The 20,181-nt window shown below is 45.3% G+C and overlaps 1 protein-coding gene across 1 annotated transcript; it reads right to left on the reverse strand.

The window, feature by feature from the left end:
- Positions 1-4,304: 4,304 nt before the first annotated feature.
- On the reverse strand, positions 4,305-19,968 carry LOC111858125 (uncharacterized). The gene is made up of 6 exons (XM_023839579.2): positions 19,747-19,968; positions 18,290-18,775; positions 14,455-14,631; positions 11,059-11,280; positions 6,846-7,059; positions 4,305-5,473 (listed from the first exon to the last, which is right to left on the reverse strand). Exons 1-6 carry the CDS (start codon positions 19,747-19,749, stop codon positions 5,295-5,297), a joined length of 1,281 nt encoding a protein of 426 aa, XP_023695347.1. The 5' UTR covers positions 19,750-19,968; the 3' UTR covers positions 4,305-5,294.
- Between the last annotated feature and the right edge of the window lie 213 nt (positions 19,969-20,181).

Below are 20,181 nucleotides of genomic sequence, written 5' to 3' on the forward strand. Positions count from 1 at the left end.
TGTGGCTGTTAATCAATGGCATCACTATAGAGACAGTGAGCCAGTATAGAGACAGTGAGCCAGTTTAGAAACAGTGAGCCAGTATAGAGACAGTGAGCCAGTACAGAGACAGTGAGCCAGTATAGAGACAGTGAGCCAGTACAGAGACAGTGAGCCGGTATAGAAGCAGTGAGCCGGTATAGAAACAGTGAGCCAGTATAGAGAGAGTGAGCCAGTATAGAGACAGTGAACCAGTATAGAAACAATGAGCCAGTATAGATACCTGGGCAGCATCCTGCATGAGAAAATGACTTTCGCCGCTGGTACATCTGCAAAAAGGTCAGTTGAGGGGTTTTAATGTTGATAGATCACTCTTGAAAATGTTTTATTCATCTTTTATTGAGTTTTAACTTTTGCAATGATTTGTTGGTTTGGCGACCACAGCCTGGTTAACAAAGATAGGCGATGGAAGATCATTAAACGTTGCATTAACTTCGGCCATGTCTGTCAAAAGCAAAGGGTACGGTATTCTGGAGGATTCTTCTCAACACCATGCAGAGTTTTGTCTCCTACCATCGGGGAGGAGGTACAGTTTTAAAGGTGGGGGCGGGGGGGGGGGGGGGGGCTAACAAGTATTAATTCATTAAGATTTAAAATGTTCTATATCTTATTGCAATAGTAACATTATGTCCTATTGTATGCTCTATATACATGTGTGTGTGTTTTATTCATTAATTATTTACATTTTTATTTTATTTATGTATATTGGCTGCGTTGACTGCCGTCTGCAAACCAAATTGCCAATCCCGTCGCAATTCATCTCAGGTAAAGTTTGACACATGAAGAATTCAAACCTAAGTGATTTTTCAATAAACTCTAAAATGATTTCCGTGAAAGGACAGCGTTCTAGGGTATTCAAAGTTTTCCGTGCCATATTTGCAGATTAAATATTATCAAAAGGTTTTAAGGTCAATTTATCTAACAGCCGGCAGAAATTGAATTTAACAAATTCAGATCAGAACCAGGTTTTTATTATCTTTTGTTGCGTTATGGAATCTTTTATAAACAGTATAATCATTTTACATGTTAATTCATGTCACCAAATGCAATGCTTCCCTCTTGTGGCTGTTATGTGTTTTTTCTAGAAATATTACATTTAAATTATAATAATGTTTACAGGAAGACAGGGATGGTGCCCCATCCTGGATTTTTCCCTGCCTTGCGCCCATAGCCTCCAGGATAGGCTCTGGACCCCCCCACAACCCTGAATAGGATAAGCGGTTTCAGTAAATGAATGGATGGATGGATGGAAGACAGCAGATCCTTACACTGTATGCAGTTTTAATCATTTATGGACTAGATTTTTTTAGCTGCATATTTCCCGAATCGTTCAGTTTGCTCTGCGGTTTGCTTCATGTACCCGAGGCAAGACCAGGGCATGGATTTTACCGGGTGCCCCTGTTTTCAGCTAATGTGCAATATCTGTTGCTTATTATGGTTTTAACTAGTTTAAACTGTAAAAAAAAAATCTGCTTGATCACTTTTATTGTATAAGAGTATTTATCTTAATACTATATTACAGTACATTTAGCCAACAATGTGGTTGGTTATGGTAAAGTAATTACACACATTGGCTTTTGTCACTGGCAGATGTTTCCCCTTAAATAGATTCATTAAAACCATATTCACTGATAGTGTCATGTTTGGTGAAAGGAAGGCAGGTGCTAGGAGAATGAAAATGGGTTTTACACCAGGATCAAAGCTGGGAACAAGGAAATACACAGGACTGCTGGGGGTCCAAACATCCCATCCAGGGTGTACCCAGCTCTGTGCCCTGTGACAGACTGGTATCCCATCCAGGGTGTACCCAGCTCTGTGCCCCGTGATGGACTGGCACCCCATCCAGGGTGTACCCAGCTCTGTGCCCCGTGACGGACTGGTATCCCATCCAGGGTGTACCCAGCTCTGTGCCCCGTGATGGACTGGCACCCCATCCAGGGTGTACCCAGCTCTGTGCCCCGTGACGGACTGGTATCCCATCCAGGGTGTACCCAGCTCTGTGCCCCGTGATGGACTGGCACCCCATCCAGGGTGTACCCAGCTCTGTGCCCTGTGACGGACTGGTATCCCATCCAGGGTGTACCCAGCTCTGTGCCCCGTGACGGACTGGCATCCCCTCCAGGGTGTACCCAGCTCTGTGCCCCGTGATGGACTGGCATCCCATCCAGGGTGTACCCAGCTCTGTGCCCCGTGACGGACTGGCATCCCATCCAGGGTGTACCCAGCTCTGTGCCCCGTGATGGACTGGCATCCCATCCAGGGTGTACCCAGCTCTGTGCCCCGTGATGGACTGGCATCCCATCCAGGGTGTACCCAGCTCTGTGCCTCGTGATGGACTGGCATCCCATCCAGGGTGTACCCAGCTCTGTGAACTGTGATAAACTTTGATTGCTCTTCCTGTTTATTCCTAATATCTAGTGAGTGGGTGCCAATATGCACCAGCCTGATACTGCATGGGTTAGGCTCCCCCCAAAACCCTGACCAGGATAATTTGATGGATGGATGGATGATAGATGGACATCTTGTAAACATTGATTTTGTATAGCATCTCAATGAGGTTCCTGTGAAACTAACCTGTGTGCGTGGCAAACCAGGAGACCCCCCCCCCCCCCATGTGGTATAGCCATGGTTTGTCTTTAATTGCAGCTAATTTAATAGAACAATAATGAGCTTCCCTGGTAAGTAGCAGCTTTTAAGGAGATCAGCAGGTGTGCAGAGAATGAAAGGCCACGAGCTGCAATGTTAGAAAACATTACAGGACAAGCCTGACACCTGATTGTCATTGCAGCATGAGGATGACAGGCGTGATATGTGTAAAGACTTCTTGTTGAATCATGCAAAGATATCATGTTCAATCAGCCTCAAGCTGTGTCAAGTTACATTTTCCTATGCAGTAGTACTGTTAATAACTGCTGATTTATGTCATTAAAAGCATATATAGATGAGGCTGATCCAGTGGGACAGAAGCCTGTAGCTCAGGTTCCATGACTGAAGAGGACCTAAAAGAGAGTCTCGGTGAGACTGACTGAATTCAGGGAAGATGCCAGAAGCTTTGGTTACTCTACAGAAATCAGTGATTGGCCGCGACAGCTGTTTTTAAGTGGGGTGGTCTATTTGTCACAATTCCACTTGTGACTGCATGTAATCCCCCCCCCCCGAAACCTGAATGTACTTGCAGTTGATTATTCTATTTGTCGGTTTGAAGGCTGGACTGCAATAAAAAAGGATAAAAAAGAGTTCTTACAAAAACACTCCCCACCCCCACCCCCCATTAAGCTGGTCCGGTCTGCACCTCGGCTGGGCTTATACAGAGCCCCGCTCCCCCTATGAAATCATGTCCATCTTTTCCCCATTTTGCTTACGCTAGAGATCTATATAATGTGTGCAACACTAGGTGGCAGTATAATGTTAGGGTGGTCACGTTATTTCACCTACAACCCAGCAAAAGCAGTAGTGCGTTTATTCCTCCTGGTACAGTACTTAAGGGGGTTGAGTACTGTGTCTTTTTCAAAACTGTACGTGGAAATGTGAAGAGACACATGACTCTAGTGACCTCAGACTTTGACTTGGAAATTGCATGAACAAGTTGACGGGCTGGAGAGTTTCTACAGTGAGCAGCGCTGAAGTCCAGTCATCGTCACTGCGCTCCGTGGATGAGACAGTTTGGAAAATGGCGTAGTGGATAGTCGTTTCGCTATACGGTGTATTTTTCTCTATCAGGATCTGTTGCAATGGCTTGTGACTGTGTTTTGAATTCACTTCGTTCACGGGTAATATTTATGGCCTGAAGGTGAGCCCAGAGGGCTGTTATACATCACCTAATGCTACCAAAATGAATAATGGGAAATTTCTGAATTCCTCCAGATAGAGTGATGAGTTGAACATCAATTAATCAAACATTTAGGCAAGTTAATCTAAATTTTAATTAAGACTCATGAAATGACAAGGAGACATTTTCTGGGTTTCTGAATAACCATAATAACCCATTATTGTAATAAGACTTCAGTTTAATCAGTTCAGCAGTAGGGATTTTTTTCTATAAAACATTAATCCAAAATATCTTTAGTTGAAGGTCATTTCTGCCATTAAACATAATTAAAGCATCCTGCTTTACTTAAGGGCATTTCTGTATAATACATAACAGTGCTAGACGATAGGAGAGGAGATTTAAAAAGCCTCAACAGAATCACGCTCAGACACTGTATTTTGTTAATTATCGCAGCTGACAGATTTAGGTCCTAGGAATTATGGCCTAAAGTGCAAAATGTATTCATTTTTTTATTATGTACTTTTTTAACAGATGCAATATTTTTACACGGGATCATACTCAACAGGATCACAGAGAACAATAAACTCTCCATTCGTAAACAAACTTTACCCATGACGACACACAAACTGTTTATATAAATACTCAGGCTGCCAGCAAGGCCGTCATACAATCTTTACATCTGCTGACCTCGTGTGGAATCAGCCCAGCTCTTCTGCTGCGCTCTACGAGACACTTTCTGGAAGCTGACAACTGCTAATCCAGTCAGGAGGCCTACCAAGCAGCGTGGCAGGCCTGAGATACATAGCACACCGCACAGGACAGCAGCTGCCTGCAGCGGGCATCCCACGGGCAAGGAGAGAGCGCAGAAAAAAACAAGGCTCTGTCGTTACTCCAACATTACAGCAGAGGGCAGCGATCCCACTCAGAAGCAAAGTGACACAAGGAGTCGCATGAAACGTCGCATTGCACTGGATGTATGCAACAGCGATGCCAAAACGCAGGCTTAACAGGATTCAACCGCAAACACAATTCACAGGAAGTGCGACCGACCCCTTATTCAGTAAATCAGCATACTTACCAATTACAAATCACATCAAAAAGCTCACAAAATGATCTCTTTGCCCAGCAGCTGCGGTCAGAAATCAATGCAGCCCCGCATCACAGGCCCCGCAGTAATGTAGTACCATGACAAAGAGCTTCCAAATGCACATAACCACTGCTCACGCACTGTAAGGAGAGTTTAGGACATCGGCAGCACATCGACGTTAATCCCGTGTCTCTGCCCATAGCGTAAAAAGCAACACTCCGTCAGAATGTGGAAAGACAGGCCCTGGAAAGCGATGACGGGCACAGTTTCATAAGTGACAGTGACAGATGGCTGTTTACACCCCATCAGCTGCAAGTTACTGTCAGCATTACAGGCCGGAAGCAAACCAGCACAGGTCCCCGTGTGTGGACATCCTGGGCCCAGACCACTGGATCTCCCTCACTGGAACATGGCGGAGGCCAGGCCCGTCTGCCGGAACGACTCCGCCACCTGCTTCGAGTGCTGGATCTTGGCTGAGAGGGCCTCCAGCACGTCGTTCCGGTCCACCGCTGTGGCCGTCCTGTAGATAAACCTACCCAGTGACTCCAGACCTCTCATGCCCAGGTTCACCCCACATCCTGCCGGGGAAGAGAGGCACACACTTACATTTCCCATGGTTTGCTTGAGAGTACTGAAGGGCATTACACTTGCTTGGTGTCTATGTCATTTTTCACGAGCACACAATGGCATGTTGCTATTTGAACGCTTCACCACCAGCTACTGTACCATGACAATGCGATGTATAATTAGTCAGGTTTACCCTGTGCGTTGTGTGCCCTTCTTCGCAAATATCTGCAAGCTATTGCTCTTTGTTTCCATTTAGTCTGCCTGGACTTATTTGACACAAACAGAATGAATGCAGTTCACGACCCAAAACGTCATCAGATTGGCTGCTAGCATGACATGTGACTTTGACATACCAGCCAATAAGCTACATTACTCGCTCATACCACAGTGTTATGTCACATCTCACACATGTACAGGTCTATGTTGCACAGATTGGGCAAATGTCTGCATGAGTCATTTTTTATAATTTAGCCACATCCTCAGATCATAAAGAATAATGAGAATAGCATGCAACACAAATGACACAATATTCACTAATAGGGTTTTATGCGAATGACAATATAATTATCAATGATAATATGCAGGCACAATATTCAGTTTTGTTAATAGTAACCTGCATTGTAATCAGTAAGTTAATCAATTAGTTTGTAGCAAACCATGCCTTCAAACTAATCAACGTTTGTTCCTGTTCCAACGCTGTCATATGTTGTTTGGTATTGCATAGCGACACTGATGTAAAAGCTGTAAGAAGTAAAAACCAGGCTGGTATGCAGTTCATATCCCTGATATTCTCTGCGACTCTGCACCCATATCAAGTGTGCATACACCATAGAACCATACCATATAAACATGCAACTTAATACCATACACCATGTCAAGACTGCATACACCATACACTACATAGACATACACTATATAACCATATACCATATAAATATATAACCAAACACCATGTATAATGTCAAGACTGCATACACCATACACCACATAAGCATACACTATATAACCATATACCATATAAACATACAACATGTAACCAAACACTATGTACCATGCATACTCTACTAGTATTGTGCTTCACGAAAACCACATTTTACTCTGGGTTTACTATTGCCAATAAATGCAAAAATCAAATTAATTTCATTTAATCCCAAAGCAAATCAAACACAAAATTGACCGTATTTCTTCAAACTTGGGACAACTTCCCAGCCTCTTTGATGAGACCAATGTTACAATGTTACCTTTATAACATGGGGCCAAATGAACATAACAGTGACATCCATGTCATCAACTGCACACTGCGTCCAGAAGGTACAGGTCAGAGTGTCGAGTGTATAAATGAGCGTGTGTGTGTGTGTGTGTGTGTGTGTGGCGTTTTCTCACCAGTGTCGAAGTTGAGTACGCGGGCCGCCTCGCCCTCCACGGTCACGGCCACGTTGTCACCCTCGACGTAGGCGGCGCTGACCCTGCGGTGGGACAGCAGGACCTCAAACAGCTTGCGGCTGCACTGCATGTGCCGCTGCGTCAGCTCGTTCAGACGCGGCTCGATGTCCGTCTTGTAGGCGTTGAAGGACTGGTAAAAGATGTTCTTCATGATCTTAGAGAAATTGAGATGAACTGAGTCAGGACTCCAGTCCACTGTAAACTCACTGCCAGTGACTCTCTTTTGGGTTTTTATAGGGTCTTGTCACACATACATCATCAGTTCAGCTGAGTATGACTCTCTGTGGATCAATGCTTTCCATGTCTTCCGATCTCCTGTATCTGCTACCTTATTAAAGATATTAGGGCATGTTAGCCTTAGACTTTTTTATGACTGTATGGTGCAGTACCATGTCCAGTGCCAGTCCTCACCTCTTATTAGTTAATGTTGCTTACACAAGGTGTACCTTTACTGCTTTACACATACGTGTAAACCTGATCATCCTTCCTCAGAGCATTTGAACAGTCTGTCTGACCCTCACGCCAACCGGCCCACCATCCTTCTTCTGTATGGCTCAGCAGGTTGGGACACTGTAATCAGATGGTTGCTGGCTCCAGTCCCATGGTCAGCAAAGTCACCTCTGGGGCCCTTAAGCAGGCTTAACGGCCTTGCTGCAGACAATTTCACACAGTAATTATTAACACCGGCACTTAAGCTACGATCTTTAAAGTCATGTGAGAGACACTCAGTCTGTGCTTCCTGTCATAGTCCTGGTCATGTTCACCTACTCACTCTTAGCCCTCTTGTCTCTTGGTCTGGCTCTGACAATTAGATTAGTTCTGTCTGTTCTGCTCTAGCTCTAGCTCAATTGTGTGGGTTGCTGGATCAAAATCACTGTTGGGTCCTTGAGCCAGGCCCTTAATTGCTCCAGGAATGCTTGTTGATCTGGCGTTGCAACCCCCAAACTTGCTCGGTCTACGTGTCTCATGGAGAGGAAGATGGGATCAGCGGAAAGATAATAATGAATAAAGTATCACTGTTGTGTTCCACTGCATGTGGCGCAACTTGCGGGGAGTCGATTTACCGATGCTGAGCTTTCTTAATAAAGTTATTTTCTTTTTCTGCCCTCTGCCAGTGACGTTCCCATTCTAGGCTGTCAATAGTTAAATGCATAATTAGTGTAAAGTCGCCCTGTCACAGTCTGAGCGGAATATAAATTCGGCATGAATCAGGCTCTGGGCACCTTGGCTAGGCCGCTGCAGATATGACGAGCAGCTGTGACTCAGCCCACGGCGCATTTATTCATCCACGCTTCGCTCCATCCCGAACATCCCGACGCAAAGCGCTCTTTGACATTGACAGAGTGGCCGGGTTGCATAAGCATGTTGTTATGTCACTCCCATTTGTCCGTAACGATGTAAGAGGGTCAATAATGAGCTTTTATTTCTCTACAGATGAGACACGGGTTCGGTGGACAAGTGGTAAATTCAATGCCCCTTTTCCATTTGGCAGACACGTCACCGGTGACTGTTGACAACCGACAGCCTCGAACCCTGACGTCTGTCATGGACCCACCTGTCTCTACTGCTCCCAGGCTGGCTAAATATAGATGCAGTGAAGCTCTGCTTCACTTGCGGCTGGTGATACGTCTAATGTAAGGAGCCAGTGGGCACTGGTGCGTGTGTGTCCGTCACCCTGCTCACACAAAAGGCAATTATTGCCAATTAACATGAATTTTGTTTCACTCTTTAACTCACATTAAGAAATATTAGCTATTCTTTCCTTTTTTCCAAACGGGAAGACCATAAGCATAATGTTAGCATAAGTATACCCTTGTGATGAGGATAAGAATACATATTTTGTTGTGTGTGTGTGTGTGTGTGCGTGTGCGAGCGGGTTTACAGTACCTATCCTTATGGGGACACAATGTCCCCATAACGTGATAAATATCCGTGTTTTTTTCCCTTATGGGGACCGGTTTCCTGGTCCCCATAAGGGAAAACTCTATTTTATAAAAATCGGTGACTGCTATGAAAAAACTAAAAATGCAAAAACTCTTGTGTTTTGTTTGGTTACTTATGGTTATGGTTAGGGCTGGGTAGGGGTTAAGGTTGTCATAGTTAGCGTTAGCATTTTTCCCATTGAAATGAATGAGCGGTCCCCATAAGGATATGTTTACCCTACATGTGCGTGCGTGTGTGAGTGTGTGCGTGTGTGTGTGCGTGTGTGTGCGTGTGTCAGCATGCATTGAGAAAGCCCATTAAATGAGTTATCAGTCCTTACTGGAGCTTTCACCGAAAACGAGATGCAATCTTCGTTTATTATTGCTGATCATATTCTTTTGTTAAAGGTCAGCCAGGCTTCCAGACTCTTCCGTGTGGTAGCAGACTGGCGTCATATAGGCAGCGTTGTCCGCACTCGTTTTTTAAAAGCCATTGGCCAAAAAAGAGGAAGATGGAAACCAGAAGATGATAAAAGGCACTGAGGCGGGTTCTTTTGTGAAGCCAGAGAGAGCTGAGTGGCACTGGGGGGGGGGGCGGCAGCTTTCCAGCAAATCATGACCTAACCCCCTCCCCCAGAGGCTGATTCACCCCCCTTCCCCGTATCACTGCTTTGTTCAGCTCCCACGGTCCAGTCACCGGTAACCAGGTAACCACATGCATGGGGGTGGGGGGGCAGGGGGGTCTTTCCTCAAGTGGCCCCAGGTCACACATTAGCTAAGTTGTAAGTCACGGAAAGTGGCAGTTCGTATGAACATAATAAGAACATAATAAATGTACAAAGGAGAGGAGGCCATTGGGCCCATCAAGCTCGTTTGGGGAGACCTCAGCTAATAGCTCAGAGTTGTTAACATCTTATCTAGCTCTGATTTAAAGGACCCAGGGTTTTATCTTGCGCTACACTAACAGGGAGACTCTTCCATACTCCAACTACAGTACACGCTGAGTAAAGAAGTGCTTTCTCAAATACAGTTTAAAATGTTCTCCCGCTAATTTCCACTTATGGCCATGACTTCTAGTATTTAAACTAATATTGAAGTAGCCATTTGGCTGAACAGCATCCAGACCAGTTGGAATCTTATAGACCTGGATCATGTCCCCCCTTAGTCTCCTTTGCTCGAGGCTAAACAGATTCAGCTCAGCTAACCTCTCCTCATAAGACATTCCTCTAAGACCAGGAATCACTCTTGTAGCCCTCTGTTGCACCTTTTCCAAGGCAGCAATGTCCTTTTGAAGGTAAAGTGACCAAACCTGCACACAATATTCTAGGTGGGGTCTTACCAAGGAATTATATAAATGTAGCATCACCTCCCTTGACTTAAACTCCACACACCTAGAGATGTAACCCAACATCTTATTGGCCTTTTTAATTGCTTCCCCACACTGGCGAGAGTGGGTCATGGAAGCATCAACATACACACCGAAGGTTTTTCTCATGGCGAGTTCCTAAGTTCATCACCGACAAGGAGCACATGCTGCTAAAGCTCAACGTTGCTTCTCTACACATTTAGATCAGGGCTCCCAGACCAGCAGCACATGGGTCTGTATGTCCTGCTACGTTTTCATTCATTATTACGTCTGGCCCGCGGGTCAATCCTTCAGCACCCCTCAGTTGGCGGACTGTAGGCGTTACGCCGTTTTTTATTCTCTATCATTCTAATAAGAAACAGCTCATGTGGCCCCTGGGAGAAGAGCTCCCAGCTAGTGGCCCCTTGGGAGAAGAGCTCCCAGCTAGTGGCCCCTTGGGAGAAGAGCTCCCAGCCAGTGGCCCCTTGGGAGAAGAGCTCCCAGCCAGTGGCCCCTTGGGAGAAGAGCTCCCAGCCAGTGGCCCCTTGGGAGAAGAGCGGTTTCTGGGGTTTCAACTAAAGATGAGATGATTATATTCAGCCTGCGGAAAATCTCCAGTAATTTCACTCTACGTAAAGAGTGTGAAGGACGTGGCAGAACGGCTTCTGTAATGGGGGGGTCAGCCTGCTGCCATTTCACTCAGTGTTGAACACCCCCCCCATCCCGCGCTCACTCTGAATTGAATTTCTCAGCAGGAGTGACACTGGGAGATGAATCAAGTCATACATCAAACCAGCAAATCCATGTTTTAAACACGCTTCAAGGTGCCAAGGCCTGGTCACCAAAACCTCATCACCTAGTGTATTTCCAAACCCTATGCACTTACCGAGGAGTTGGTGGTGTGGCGCAAGAAGCGCACCATCTTGGAGTCAGACAGCGGACACACCAGGGCCATGTAGCGGTTCCGGAACGTTCCGTAGATCTTGAGGTGAAAGCCAGGTTTCATCGCGGCGGCCTGCGTTACACCACGAGTCTCCTTGATGGCGTCCACACCATATGCAGAGAGGTCAAAATACAGACTGTGGGCCCGGATTTCAGGGGTGGGGACCTAGAGTGACATTGCGAACACAAGGGGACGCCAGTCAACTTCACACGCTCCTGAAGTGCACCTAAACACCATGCCGATCGCACAGAACCACTCACTGCACTGCCTATGTCTTCATTTGTTATTATTACTTTATTACTGTTTCTTGCACTTAAACCAATATTTCCTCTCTTAGATCAATATTTCCTCTTAATGTCTGATGTGTCCCTTTATAGCTAAGGAGGACACTACAGATACATTGACTTTGCCTTGACTATTGACTTTACGATCAAAATCACTGTTGCTACAACCACACATTGGCATCATAATGTAAACTGACCACATTGCCTGGATTGTAGCCTTGTAAGAATCACACATATCTGATGGTTCTTGTGCATTAGTCATATGTGTGTGTGATCGGTCTGTGTGGGTCTGGGCATGTAAATATTACATTGTGGAGAACAATTTTATAAAAATCAATGACTGCAATCAAAAACCTAAAAATGGCAAAAGTCTTGTATTTTGTTGGATTACTTCTGGTTAAAGGTAGAGTAGGGGTTAAGGTTGCCACAAAGATATAATTACAAACCTGTATCTGTGTGTGTGTGTTTGTGTGCGTGTGTGTGCACGTGTGTTTGTGTGTGTGTGTGTGTGCGCGCGTGTGTTTCTGTATGTGCGCGTGTGTGTGCACGTGTGTTTTTGGTGTGTTTCTGAATGGCCAGTTCATAACAGCAAGGTCTAACCCTCATAAACTGTGATCCTCCCCACACCTGCCGTCTCCCCCCCATGAAGCCTTTTTACTGTGAGCGCGGCTGCATGGAAGCGGCGAGCAGCTCAGCCCGATGAAGCAGACGCACACTGTTCCTTGAACCCTTTATAACCTGTTCCCTGGGCCTCATAATAAACTGTCACTCAGCCCCCTAGTAAAAACCCTCCCTCTCCGATCCGCTCCTCACACAGACGGCAAGTCCACAACCGGGAGGGTCACCAGACAGAGGACACTCCCACCCCGAGTGGATCCACCCTGCTCACTATCTAGTTCCTCAAAAGCTCCTGTGTTAGGGGTCCTTGGTGGAACCTTGGGGGTGGATGGGGGGGGGCGGGGAGCCGAAGCCCAGACAGACTGCCATGTGCAGGTCACTCAGATGCTGACTGGGGGGAGGCTAAACTGCCCAGACAGACTGTCACAGTGTCACAGCAGAGAGGGAGTGCCTCACTCCGTCATCAGGGACAGTGAATCAGGAAGGCAGTCTCCTCAGCCTAGTCCTATCAAAGTGACAGGCACCGTAGCAGAAATGTCACTCTAGTCATCCCTTTTCTGAAATGCAGATCTTGATAGAACATGCTCTTTCTCAGTGCGGTAATAACATGTTCACCACCCTCAGCATACAGCCCATTCGTATCAAACAACTCCATGTCAGGACCAACCTGCAACATAAGCCAGTCAGCACTGACTCAAACTGGCTGTCAAACACATGAAATCCAGAGAGGTTCAACAGGGTTTCCCAATTACATTCACAGAAGATTTTCAGGGTCCCAAATTATTATAACATGAAATCCAGAGGATTACCAGGGTTTCCCAATAATAATCACATAAAATACAGAGGATTACCAGGGCTTCCCAAATTATAATAACATAAAATGCAGGGGATTGCTGCAGGGTTCCCAAATTATAATAACATGAAATCCAGAGGATTGCCAGGGGTTTACCACTAATAATCACATAAAATACAGAGGATTACCACGGGGTTTCCCAATAATAATCACATAAAATACAGAAGATTTTTGCAGGGTTCACCAATTATAATCACATAAAATCCAGAGGATTATTGCAGGGTTTCCCAATTTCAATAACATAAAATCAAAGGATTATCGCAGGGTTTTCCAATACTTTTCCTCGTGGCTGAAGTCAGTGCCCCTGAAATTGTTGTGTTATGCTGGGGTGGTGTGGGATGAGGTAGTGGATTGTGGTTATAAAATTTGCTGATTGACTGTGGCACGTTTTACATGGGCCAGACATTCGACTCTTGGGGGAAACCTGGATTACCGGCATCTTTATATTACCTGTATATATATATATACACACACAGTTGTACCTCAGTTCTCGAACTTAATGCGTTCCGGACTCCGGATCGAATCCTATAAAGTTCAAGTTCTGACAAAATTTTTCCCATACGAAATAATGGAAAACCAATTAATTGGTTCCCGGCCCCCCAAAATTACACCTAAATATGTTTTTTTAAGTATTTAAACACAAAATGAACAGGATAAAACAAGAAGAGAATTTTTTTCTTAATGGCTTCCAAAACGATAAAGATCTTATCCCAACATTGCCCCTGTCCTGCCCCGATCGTCCGCTCCTTCCGTGTGCCACGCCCCCTCATTAACCTCGTGTGGGATCCACATGTGATCAGCGGTTTCTGGTTGTTGTCATTAGTCCTCTGTATTAAGTCCACGTTTCAATTTGTTTCCCCAGTCCGGTCATTGGGTGCGTTTGACTTGCTTACAGCGCTGGCTTAAAGCAACGCATTCTGATCCTGATGCAATGCATTACGGTTAGATGCATTGCGACCTCTCACCCAGCTGCACAAACTGGAACCGCCTCCGTGACGACACTCCGTTGCCCTTATTGGCTGAAGAGTTTAGTTACACGCATGGCGTTTGTATCCCAGGCAGTTCCAATGCGTAATCTGCTATTTCTCCCGAATATCACGTAAAGCAGTGAGAACTGGTTTTCAGTTAATTTACCTGGTAAAATAAAGTTTAAATAAATGACATAAATGCTCTAATAGTACACGTAAGTTAGTAGTTTATTTATTGTTAGTTACTGTAATGTTGCGCTGCTTTATTTGGTTAATCGTCCAGTCTGTGAAGAAGGCATTCAAGTAAGAATTGCATTGTAGTATGACTCATTTCCTGGCACAATTTATATTAGGTCGCCGTTCACGGTTCGACTTCTGATATTCAGATCGAGTTCTAGGTCAAACTGGTTTGTTCGACTTTCAAGAAATTCGAGTTCTAGTGAGTTTGAGAACCGAGGTACCACTCTCTCTCTCTCTCTCTCTCTCTCTATATATATATATATATATATACACACACACACATACACACACACACACACACATACACAAAACAAAAAAAAAAAAAACTTGATTAAACTCAAACTGAATTCTGGCTCTAGAGGGCAACGCATGTCACCTGTCTCTGGTCCAGCCTCTCAATGGTGGCGTTGGCTCCGTAGGCATTGCAGGACTCCACGATGTAGTCGGAGCTGATTCCCAGCACGGAGCAGGAGTCTCCACACGAGCCGTCTGCTACCACGATGATGCGTGGCCAGTCTTGGCCCGGCAGCCTCCTCAGGTAGTCCTCGGTGAACTGCGGGGGGGTACGCCATCAGCACACGGCACCAGCACACGCCATCGGCACCTGTCATCAGCACCTGTCATCAGCACCCACCATCGACAACCACCATAAGCACACGCCATCAGCACCCACCATAAGCACACGCCATCAGCACCCACCATAAGCACACGCCATCAGCACCCACCATAAGCACACGCCATCAGCACCCACCATAAGCACACGCCATCAGCACCCACCATAAGCACACGCCATCAGCACCCACCATAAGCACACGCCATCAGCACCCAAAATCGACACACGTCATCACCACACGTCATCACCACACGTCATCACCACACGCCATCAGCACACTCCACCAGGACACTTCAAGGTCACAACCATATCATAATCACATTTAATGAACATATCCCAGATGCTTTAAGCAATCCAGCAGCGACTGCATGTCTCCTGGTAGCATGAACGTGAACAAATGGGATAGACGAGGGGGACCTGAACAGGGATCAGTCACCACATGAAAACATCAACCAAACGGGGAGAAGCTTCCTGCACAGATGGGACCAGCTTACCCCTGAAGACCGCTTATCCAGATACCGACGTATGCATGCTGCTTTTCACCGTTATCTTTTAATTAATTTGTAACAACAAGAATTCTTTGTTTTCAATTGTGGATTCTAATTAAGGGAGTCAAAGAAACCAGCGTACGATGTGTGTTATCTATAAATAAACCTCATCCACACTAGTCCTTTGTTAAAGTTTCTATGGTCCCTTGCGGTGTCTCTGATAACATTCTCTTGCCGGGTAGCTGTGGTCGTTCAGCCTTGATTTTTATCAAATCTGATTTGATCAGACGCGTTTATCACCTCAGTATGAATGACGATGCAGCATCTCTGTCATGTGAGCTTGGCCGAGCCGCAGTGTGTCCGTCCTTACTGCTGTCTGGAGACCCCGATCCTGAACGTGTGCCAATCCTGAACGGGTCAATAAAGCGACCCCTCGCACCCATGTCCCCTGCCATATGTTCATGTCATTGAATCGCATGGCTTATCACTGCCTGTTTGTAGAGGCTGTTGTTTACCGGCATATCACTCCCTCAGTGTGTAACATTCATTAAGTCTGCGAGGCCAGACATGCTTTAATCAAGTCACCCGAGTCATATGAACCCTCCCAGCAGAAGGGGAACGGAAGGCTTTGGCAGAGGAAGGTGGTGTTTCCGTTACCCCCCCTCCCCCAACAGGATAGCCAGCTGAAAGCTGTAATCAAGCTTACTATCTGAAAATGATAATTACATTCTCTTCAAGCATGAATACTACTCTCCAAATGATCTGTCTTCATCTACCCCCAGCATCGTCATCAACACCAGCAAATCAACTGAAGAAAACCATGCAAATTTTGTTTATTGAATACGCCTCTCCAATCTGGTGTGCTCAATACAAAGTAATAATACTCCAACCTTATGAATGCACAGTACACTTTACTGAACAGCACAATAATACTCCAACCACATAAACACAGTGCACTTTACTGGACAAATCGATGATACTCCAAACTCATAAACACACAGTATAGGCCTATACTTTACCTGGCAGAGTGACGCTGCACATTGATCTTTACTCTGCTGTACTTCCTATTTCAGACATTCATTTATTTATCTAATGTATATATAGGCCTACTTTATTTAGTCTTTTCCTATTTCAGCCATTTATTTTTTATTTCAAATTCTTTATTGTTTTATGTGACAGCAACGGAATTACTGAGGTTGCTGAGGAATTACTGTAAAATTGGAGCATTACCACCATTATGCTGCTATTTCTGGACCATGAACACTATAGCAGACTATGTAGAGACTTTTCGGCCACAGACACCAAAGAACGTTTCATTTAAAATCACAGCGGTAGGATTCGACCCATGTAGCAGACATCAACTACAGATAAAGGGTGTTATAAATGGAGCGGATTCACCCTGCCACCCTTCTATGGGGATGCTGCTCCAGCTTCCATCAGATGAAGAAAACCATCCCCATCAGACCGCAAACTGCCTGCGGGATTGAAAGGTTCTACTTCAGACTTTATTGGGTGACAGGGGCTTAAACGTGATAAGGACTAGAAATATACTACCATAAAATAAATATGATGTAAAGCACAGGCAGGTAAGATCGAAAGATCAATCCCTCAAAACACAAGCTGCCCGGCAAGGCCTTATATCATCCAGGCTCCACAAAGTATTACCTGCTGAAGAAAAAGAAGATTTAAACTTTTAAACAGCACAAAAAAAAGTGCAATGTTGCGTTTTTATCCAGGTGTCTATTCCTTTAAATACAATTAAGTCAATGTTACGCTATTACAAACTTTCACGTAAAAGATTTACTCGGGACGTGAAAGAATATTTGGTAACTACTTGAGGGGACACAAATAATGCAGTAATACATTCTTACTTATTGTATTACTGTAATTAACCAGAAACAAAGTGTTAGTTACATACTGATCCCATGTTCGTTCATTGTTAATCAATCATAACGGTTCATGTATTTCTTGAAGATACTGTATTTGTTCATCATTTGTAGTTGAGTAGTAACTGAGTTACCAAGTTACAAAGTTCAGAAACTGAAAGATCTGTGTTCAGTCGAATGCTTTGAAAGCAGGTATCACCCTAACAGTAAGTATTTAAAACACAAGGGTGTAACAGACAAAGCATGGGGTTCAAATGCAATTATGTGCAGCAGTAGCGGCGTATCTCGTCGTATTCCGCAGTGTTTGGAAACGGCGAGTTTGCGAAGCTGCAGCGATGTAAGCGCAGACAATTTGTGGCTTCTGACATATTGACACACTTTTCTATTTTTCCAAACTAAAATTTCATGAACGCAAGTGAAACAATTAACAGTTCTTGGTCTGTACATTTTACCCTTTGGGTGGAAGAAAAAATCTCTAGATTTGTAGGCTAGTTCAAATATCCAGGGAAAGGGGCTTCGACCAGCGCTGACTACGGTTTTTAAAATCCTACAGGTAACAATTAACTGCGTGCCTAATCTCTGTTTACCCGAACTAAATAACACGGTAGGCTTTGTTTACATTCATGGTTTTCTTGGTTTACATTCAAATCAGCAGTAATTTCATACTTGAGAAAGTTTAAATTAATGTACACATGACAATAATAATAATAACAATAATAAGTTATTATGTTATTAATTAGCATACTTTAGGATCTTTAGTTGAACTATTCTTTTCACCAGACAAGTTTAAATGTGTTTAGCATATTCATGTTCATTGTAGGCTAATACCAACCGTAATGTTCCTTTACATTTGGCCTATTAAAAAATGATAGATATTTGTCCTGGATGTACAGGCGACAAGTTAACTAGCTCCATAAATTCATACCCGTATAAGTCAGCATTTCACATCCACCGAACAACAACTGAAGATGTTTGCTAAAATAAAAAATAACTGCAGGGAAACTGTAGTTAACGTCCCAGAAGCAAGCCAACGGTCAAGGGAACGAGTTATCAGAAGTAGGCTACACAGACCATGTGTTTAACCGGCATATACATAAATATTTAAAAACCTCTAAATACCTCTGATTTAACTGAGATAGAACATGCCCGATGTTCTATCTCAGTTAAATCGTGAATGACTGATAGCACAGGCACTTGTTGATAGCTCCATCTCTGGCTGCTCACCTTGACGCCGAGGTGCACTTTGACGTTAACCTTCTGCTTCTTTTGCTCCAGGATGCTCAGCAGATACTCCTGGAACACCCCGATCTTGGTGAAGAAGTGCTCGTTGTGCCAGCAGCCTTCCATGTTATCGAAATCCACCCCTAATCCCAGCAGGAACTTCACGCTGCGGGGGTCCAGGGCGATTTGCTGCGGTCTGCAGAGCAGCGCCGTCCGGGGGCGCTCGTCCAGCACCGTCAACTTCAGCACTTTCCCGGACCGGACAGCGACCAGGGCGGCTGTCAGGCCAACTGGACCGGAGCCCACGATCAGCACCGACACCTTTGCCCGCCATTGCCGGATCCCGTCCAAACTGACTTTGAGTAACACGTAGACGAGCACGGCCAGCAAGGTGCTGAGTGCCGTGTCCACGGCCAGGGCTCCGTACTGCTCCTCCAAGCTCCCGTTGGGGCGTCCAGCCCCGCTTTGCGTGTTTGCTCCATGCATGGTCTGGATGGAAGTAAGGAGATCAGCATTTAGCACCTGTTCGGCATGCACGGTGAAACAGGCGCTTCAGATGCACCATGCATGGTCTGGATGGATGGATGGAGATAAGCATTCAGCACCGGCACAGCATGCACGGTGAAGGACGCGCTTCAGATTCTGAGCCGCATCGCTCACGGCTTCTGCTTTGCAATAATAAACGAAGAATAATGTTACGATTTGCACCGTCCCATTGACACTTCCGAAACAAGCAAAGGCGAGCAGCGGCAGATCGCAGTAACGGGAAACGAAGGCAGAGGGACCAGAGCGCCGCCGCCTCCGTGCCGCATCGGAGGACCGTCCTGCGAAGTGATCCGCTCCTGTTCGGTTTTCCCCCGGGCGGATTTCGGATGCCTGCTCAGCCGGCCGGCACCACGTCCTTATGCTCCTGAAGCCGGTTCAGTTCTGTTCCGCTGTCAGAGGAGCCCCGGGGGCTTTCGCAAGCTCGCGCAGCCCAGCGACTCGTCCTTATGTTCACTCCCAGCGGAGTAAGTTACGCCTCCGCTTCTATTAAAAAGTGTGAGACGGCGGAGCCGCGGCTGTATATCGGTTCATTTACAGCACGTCTAATGAGTGCTTTCTGCTCTGTTTAAACGCGCAGTACGACCAGTGAAAGTCGCAGCAGCAAGTGGGATCAGCGTCATTCTACAGGGATTTTGATAGGAAATTCCGTACATACAATACAACCCTCGGCCCCCTGTTCCTGGGCGCTATTTTTACGGTGCTGCTTGATCCCCGAACAAGCCTGTACACATCCTAAGTACATAAGTAACTGTAATCTTACTTTCATTATTATACAGGACCGCCTGGCGTTGGAGTTCCCCTTTTTCTAGATAAAAAAAATAAATAAAACCAAAGCCTGTCCTTAATTGTTTTTTTCTAGCCCTGGAGTTGCTTCTAAGGCATTTTTAACCAACGTCTCTTACACTTTTACTTACCATGGCCGACCCTGGGTGTTCTGTCGTCCCACCCCCCTACAAAAAAAGCAGCTGAAAACAATTCATTTATATTAAATACATTTCAGTAGCACAGGGTACCATGCTGCAAACTCGGCAGCTTGTGTCTGTTTCACAAGAAAAGTGAAACATTACAACTAGCGTAAATAACTGTAATCTCACAAAATGCAACCGGAGGTATTTCTTCTGATTTTTTTTTTCGCTCGCTCTCTTGCGCCCCCTAACTAAATGTCGCCCTAGGCGATCACCTAGCTGTCTCACCGCCCGGCCATTAATGCTGAGCACACCGCTTTCTCAGAGGCGCGATAGCAGCACTCTCCTGTATAATGGCATGTTTGTGCTCCAGACCAGTCATTCATTACCTTACTGAACCAGTGGGCATCAAAGCCTACAGTATGGAAATATTCAGCTACACTG

The sequence above is a fragment of the Paramormyrops kingsleyae genome, chromosome 13 (assembly GCF_048594095.1).
Source record: "Paramormyrops kingsleyae isolate MSU_618 chromosome 13, PKINGS_0.4, whole genome shotgun sequence".
NCBI lineage: Eukaryota > Metazoa > Chordata > Actinopteri > Osteoglossiformes > Mormyridae > Paramormyrops > Paramormyrops kingsleyae.

Excerpts from the sequence above, each read along its gene's own strand:
- LOC111858125 (XM_023839579.2), bottom strand. Across the intron at positions 14,632-18,289 it reads AAGTGCACCTCGGCGTCAAG|TTCACCGAGGACTACCTGAG; the intron begins GTGAGCAGCCAG and ends ACCCCCCCGCAG. Across the intron at positions 11,281-14,454 it reads AGAGGCTGGACCAGAGACAG|GTCCCCACCCCTGAAATCCG; the intron begins GTGACATGCGTT and ends ATGTCACTCTAG.